The sequence below is a fragment of the Neltuma alba genome, unplaced genomic scaffold (genome assembly GCF_004799145.2).
Source record: "Neltuma alba isolate B1F8T4 unplaced genomic scaffold, ASM479914v2 tig00011090_pilon, whole genome shotgun sequence".
NCBI classification, from domain to species: Eukaryota; Viridiplantae; Streptophyta; class Magnoliopsida; order Fabales; family Fabaceae; genus Neltuma; species Neltuma alba.
In genome coordinates, this window is record NW_021635830.1 from 143,083 (window position 1) to 150,054 (window position 6,972).

Consider the following 6,972-nt stretch of genomic DNA (forward strand, 5'->3'; position numbering starts at 1 on the left):
ATTATAGTGGACTAATTAGATTATAAAGGAATATGAATTTAAAAGAAGATTTATGTTTCCAGGAGATAAGTTATAAGACACTAAGATAACTTTGGAAAAACTTCAGTGTAGGTTTAGGATAGACTTTTACTAGTTTTGAGCTATATATATATATATATTAATATTATTGTAGATATGTGATTCTTGTAGCCTCTCACAGAGAGCCTTGGTTGTTGAAATTTTTGTTTAACTGCTTGTGGCTAAAGGATAACAGTTAACGTAGATTTCTACCTACTTTGCTTGCTAGTGACTCCTATGAGTCCTTTAATAAATATAGAATCTTTAGAGACATGTCATTTATTGTTTTGAGAAAAGATTTGCTAGGAATCATGAAAAATTCTTCTAGATCCAAAAGCTAACCTTGTGGGATGATTTCTGCAAATGACCCATATTTGAGTCTTACTGTTTTATAATTAGTTTTATTGTTTGTTGTTGATGCATGCTAGGTGCTGTGTAGTAATGCTATATATTGTGATTCGTGAGATTTAATCCTGTGAATTACTATACTATATGCCATTGCTATGATATTTTATGATTATGAAATATAACTATGGAAAATAAATATGGTGGAGGATTGATGGGAAATTGTGTGACATTGTGACCACGTAGTAGGCCGCCATATGGCGCTTTATGGCTGGCCCATATTACCAGGGCAGTAACCCTTGGCTTGCGACACTCCAGAGGTATCCCAGGCAGTAACCCTTTCTGGAGGAACCCATGGCCCTTATGTGCTTTGCCTACTTTGGCCGGTTTGCATCACACTTATGGGAAGCTTGCAAGAGTCAGTTATGACGTGGGTAGCAATTAGCCCATGGGTTCAGTTGACAGTTATAAGGAGGTTATAAGGTGAAACTGAAAATTTAATATATTGTGATAATGTGACAATTATGATGCATTTTATTTAGTTTGAATATTATGACATAATATGATCTTAAATGATATGCCTGTCTGCGTGCTATTCATATGCTATTGCTAACTATTGATTTAGAACTATTAGTCCTACCTGGCATCTCATAAGGGTACTAGTAGGTAAGGTGGGTAGGATTTATGTTACTGAAACAGTGGTCTCATTCTGTTACTTCATCAATTTCAGGTGAGAGCAGCAGGGGAGACGTAGTGGGGAAGGCACTGTATGTGTGAGGTCACTTATACTAGTGACTGTGCTTTGATTCTAGAATTTATGTTTGGTTTACGTTTAATTGCCACCTAGGAGCCATGATATTCTTTAGACTGTTAATAGCTTATTTTGGACTTGTTATTACTACTAGACTGTTTTGCTTCTTTGGCTATGGATATTTTTATTGATTGCCCTAAGGGCCTTAAACCCACAGCTGAACATTGCGGCAATTGCATCTAAATAAGTGGGTTATTTAGTGATGCCTTTCTTGTGATTTATTTTATATAATGTCTATGTTAATGGGTATGTCAGGGATTTAAATAACCATGTTAGGGGTTTAGCCTTTTTTTTTCCTAACATGGTTAAGGCGAAGAAGTAAGTATGATATTTTTTTATAACCATGATATGTGCTTGGGTATGGTTTTTCTTTTTATATATCATGGTTATTCAGCGAACAAAAAAAAAAGTTAGGATTCTTCTTTTATGTACCTAGTAAACATACGCAGGTGCTACTTGTATATTTAAGTATGGCATAATTTTATGTGGGATATTACACAAAAGACATTAAGATGAATCAAATGTTGTGCGGATGATTTTTCACATGAAGACATAGAAGTAGTTGGGGGAATGTAGCTACTGTTGTCCCATCACAAACCTTATGTGAGATGCACACACCAATTGCCATGCCTCCATAGCCTAACTCAGTAACCTGAACAGCCATTATTAGACGATCTTCATCGTCGTCGTCTAGTTTAGGCTTATAGGGATCTAATGGAAGAAACCCTTTAATCTCATTGAGTTGTTGGTTGGTATTATTGTTGAGAAAATCTGACAGCTTTGAGGGTGCTCTAGCTTCAAGGTAAAGGACACCCTCATCATTACAATCAACATTATAATTCCTTTTGCTTCCTTTGATTTTTCCACAGAATGGATAGTAGATAGTGAGAATTTGAGATAGCGAACTCTTCAACTTTCGAGAGATTTTGGGAAAATCATTATTAGAAGCAGAATAGAAGAGAACAACAGGAACATAAACAGAAGGAGGAGGAGCGATCTCATCAAGGAGAGAAATTTGGAAGTGTTTAAGGTGATTTGGAGTTGGTGATATTGGCTTTATGGTGACTTTGGACACAATCTCAACCTTACCTTCTGCCATATTTCTCAGGCAATATGAGAAAAGATTGGACACAATCTCAACCTTACCTTCTGCCATATTTCTCAGGCAATGGGAGAAGGAAGTGAAGTGGTGGCTTCTTCTTTGTCTCTTAATATGAAGCTTCATTGCTTTTTCCACCCAAAGGCATAGAAATTGACTTCAATAACATGATAGGCGAGAAGAATATTACAAAGAACAGACTCTTGTTTAGTAAAAATAGCTTATGTACCCTACAAGAAGAAATTTCAAGAGGTTGTGGCTTTAAGCCCACTAGAGTTGAAGCTGTGACAACTTTGATATGGAAATTAGCCTTGCAAGCTGCAAGAACCATAGAAACAAGTCACAAAAGTGGTTCATTCATGTTCCATGCTGTGAATATACGTGGCCGGATGCTACCACCATTGCCAAAGAATTCTCTAGGTGACATTAGCATACTTCACTTATTTGTTGAATTATATGAACGTTTCCATTCACTTGTTTAATTTGAGGTTTCAATTGACAAAATGTAGGTAATCTTTTTCTAATATAGGTAATCTCTTTGTATCTGCAATTTGTCCATTGTTTGAGGTTGACAAAGAAACAACGGTGGAGCTACAAGATTTGGTAGAAGTAGTGAGAAAAACCATAAAGATGGTTGATGGGAATTTTGTGAGTAAACTTCAAGAAGATGGTCAAGAACTTATTGAAATCCTTGAATCAATAAGACAAAAGTTGCATCTGGCGGCTAGGGAAGGTGTTCCTTGTTATATCTTCAGTAGCTGGGTGAGACTTGGTTTCTATGAAACAAACTTTGGATGGGGCAAGCCAACTTGGGTTTGTACTATTGGAGTGCCCGTAAGAAACGTAATCTTTTTTATGCCAGCGAGTTCTAAGGATGGAGGAATTGAGGCTTGGGTCACCCTGAATGAGCTTCATATGCTTCAATTTCAAAACAATCCTCTCTTACTCCAATTTGCTTCTTTTGGCCCTTAAATACACCGCTGTTCTTTATTATTACTTGCATTTATTTGCTAATATTTAAGTTGGTGTTGGAGTGTGAAGTGCGTGTATTTGCATATTGTTAGCTGAATTTCATATTATGTGAGTTGTTGGTTATGTATTGGATTGATAAAAAGTGATCAAGCAATTATATATATGTTGAAGCCTTAAGTGTTATGTCTACTGTATGTTAAAGTTTCTTTATCTACTTCATTCTTCTCTAGTTCTAAATGTAAAACTCATTTTATAGTGTAATATTTACATAATGAGTCTTGCAATTAGGATCGAAAGTTTTATCCCAAAAGTGTCCATTAACTTTTGTTTGGGTTTTGTAGTCACCTTATATAAACTACGAATATCTTACCTGAATAGGAAAACATGATAAACGCAAAATTCCTCTATCAACTTTAACTCACATACAGGCATAGGACTTTCAACTTTCTAAAACCCTAAAATGAAATTTTGAAAATTCCGTCACCTAAGATCAATGTTTACTCCTCTTGTCCTATTAACAAGATAGACGGAGAAGAAATTTTTTTAGCTCTATTTATAAGGTCTCTCAAGAGAACTTTTTTATATAAGTGTATAATTTTATCTTTTATTTATTATTATATTTATTTTATTTTCATGTGGTATAATATATATTGAATAGGGATGAATTTAGAAAGTTGTTGAATTTTAATGCAGAGTAAATAAAGTTTAAAGTTTTTTTTTTCCGGTCCGTGATTAGTATGGATGAAAGATTATGTTCGGCATCCATTCTATATTATTTATGTTACCAAGGAATTGATACTCCCTATTAACTCGAAAATCGATTTAAAGTATTTGATAAAGATCAGTGTATTAGAAATTTAATGAAGGTTATTGCCTTCCGCCACAATCCTTTTGGATAGCTTTTGTTGAAACGAAGATATAGACAGAGAGGAATCCACACATCGTGGTAATTGGGAAACCTCCCTCCGTAAAGGACCCAAAATCAAGTTGAATAATTCCTTTAATATGGGTTTTTTAAATATATTTTTAATCTTTGTTTTTATGTATACTTAGCTTATATATATTTATAATTATATTTATTATAGATCAAAACATATATTATATGTAACATGACTAGCCATGTAATATTATATTATAAATTTCATGCGCTTTTTAGTTATTACATATCTGAGTGCTTTTGAATAAAATTACGTGAACATTATATATATAAATGTATATTCATTTTGTTGATAGCACTATTGAGGTATAAACATTAGTATTACTATCCTTGCCCATTAATATAAAAGTTAAATAATTAATTTGATGATATTAATGAAGCTAGTTAAATTAGTTATTTATAATAAATATGTGTTGGTTTTCCTAAACTATTTTCTTTAATTGTGTACATTAGAACTATTCTTTGATAGGAACTCTTATTACAATCAATATAAACACGTTGAAGAAAAATAATAACTTTGGATCAAGTTCAACTCTCAACTAGCTCTTGTATTAAAAATATATATGATAATTCAGACATAATCATTCTAGAGTAAACTCAAATTTAACCAAAATGAAGTTTGTAAAATGAATTCTGGGGCCAAAAGCAAGTTTGCAAACATTACTCCAACCACATATTAAGTCACTTTGACTAATTCTTCTCCTTTCTTACCTGCTTCATATTCCTTCTATTTGTCAAACACATTTGTAGCCAAAAATTCACCTTTGCATGGAATCCTCTCCCCCTTTCCCTTTTCATATCCTACTAAACATGGCATGTAAGAAACAAGTCCTTTAATTTGTTAATCCTGATATTCAAATGGGTCCTCTTATTTCTGTTGGCAACAAGATATATATCCCTAGACCTTGAGAATATTGTCCAACATCTCTTTAGCAGCAATATGATAATGCGTTTGAAATTTTTACCACTTTGCAAAACCTAGGAGATACATGATCTTGAGGTAGACTATAATACAATTACGAGACTAATCATAATTAACATGATGTTGTTATCATTAATTACTCTTAGCATTTTTTTTTGGCCATAAATCACACATCCCCACTGTATTCTTTAGAGAGGATTCGAATTTATAACTTCATCCCTAATGAAAACTTTAGTAAAGCATTTGGTGTCATTGCCTTACAAGGCCCCAACTCTTGGCATTAATCAAACTCTATAATGCACTGCTGATGGATCATAATTATGCCCATATTACATACACAATATAAGACATGTCTTTATACGCACTCATTCATCCTGCTTTGCATCCATCCATTCATGTCACTTCAAAATTTGAAAGTAAAATATGACCATTTTAGACTTTTAAGATGGACACTACTAAAGAAAGGTCTAATTTCATCTATTCTAGAGGTCTTTTTTGGTCTGTTTAAAGAGGGACGCAGACAAATGAGAAATAGATAGAAGTTAGATATATATCTGTTATGAACAAACGGATATGTGCCTAAAATATTTGTCCATTCATCCACAACAGACGAATATGTGAGCACATATCTGTTGCTGAATAGAAGAATATGTGCTCACATATTCTTTTGTTCTCGCCGAACATTGATTAAACCCAACTCTTTATTGTCTTTTCATATTATTTTAAGGGTTTTTATCATAATTAGTAGCTCTTTTAGTGTTTATTGTGCTTAAATTATATTAAAGTGCCTTACCTTGAATTAGTGCATAATAGGGGCAAAATTGTCATAATTGGAGATTAATTATTATTAATTGATTTCTAGGATAATTGATGCTATATTATGTATGATTTTCCTTGTAGGTACTTTGGGAGAAATTTGGGCAAATTTGGAAATCACACTTTAGTCCCAACATTAAAGGTAGTAAAAGACCGGATTAATAGCAGAAAAAGGCCCCAGAATTCAAGAAATTACACCAGAGGCCCTGAGTAAATGAAGCTTTGCGTTTTGGCTGAAAGGTACCATCCGCCGTGGCGGATGGACAAATCCGCCGCGGCGGATTTGTCAGAATTGCAAAAGTCGCGATTTCAGCATTCTAATTCGGATCCCTAAGCTTCAACCCGACCCCAAACCACCTCTAGTAACCAGTATAAGCTGAGTTTCAACCTAGGGAAGCCTCATTCGGTCTCTCCTCACCTCTCTTTGGCTGAATCATCCTCTCATCTCCTCATTCCACCAATTCTTCATTACATTCCATCATATTTCCCTTTAATCCATCCATAACCTCTTCTTCCATGGAGATTCAACTATTGTTGCCGGTTGGAGCAATGCTTGGAGTGATGGAGGGCTAGGGGTTCTTCAACTCTTGAAGATGGTTGATTGGCATGAGTTCCAAGAGCTTCAAAGGGGAGTTAGCTTCATCCATAGTTCTAGTTGTTTATTTATAAATTTCTAGGTCTTAGGATTCGTAAATTGGGGCTGAACTGTTTTGATTATGGTTGTAATCAATTCTGGATGATTATCTTGTGTATTGGATTAGTTAATGTTGAATTTGAGCTTCAATATATGTGGTTACATATATGTTTCTATGCAACTCTTTTGATACTCTCTTTCTTGCATGGTATTGTTTGATTGTTGAGTTAATCTGGGCTTGCATTAAACCAAGTGCATTAATTAATCTTAATACACACACTAAGTAAGCTTAATAGGATCTTATAAGATGGGTGGCCATTGATTAAGATCCTAGACTTGAAGGGTTCTTTAAGGTTTTTCCTTTAGAAAACTTGGTGAT

General features: G+C 34.1%; 2 protein-coding genes across 2 annotated transcripts; one reads left to right on the forward strand and one right to left on the reverse strand.

The window, feature by feature from the left end:
- Window positions 1–1,730: 1,730 nt before the first annotated feature.
- LOC114761218 (vinorine synthase-like) lies at window positions 1,731–2,369 on the reverse strand. The gene has a single exon (XM_028950547.1). The coding sequence runs from the start codon at window positions 2,367–2,369 to the stop codon at window positions 1,731–1,733; it is 639 nt and encodes a 212-aa protein (XP_028806380.1).
- A 110-nt stretch (window positions 2,370–2,479) lies between these two features.
- LOC114761219 (vinorine synthase-like) lies at window positions 2,480–6,280 on the forward strand. Its single transcript, XM_028950548.1, has 3 exons — window positions 2,480–2,732; window positions 2,842–3,125; window positions 6,200–6,280. Exons 1-3 carry the CDS (start codon window positions 2,480–2,482, stop codon window positions 6,278–6,280), a joined length of 618 nt encoding a protein of 205 aa, XP_028806381.1.
- Window positions 6,281–6,972: the final 692 nt, after the last annotated feature.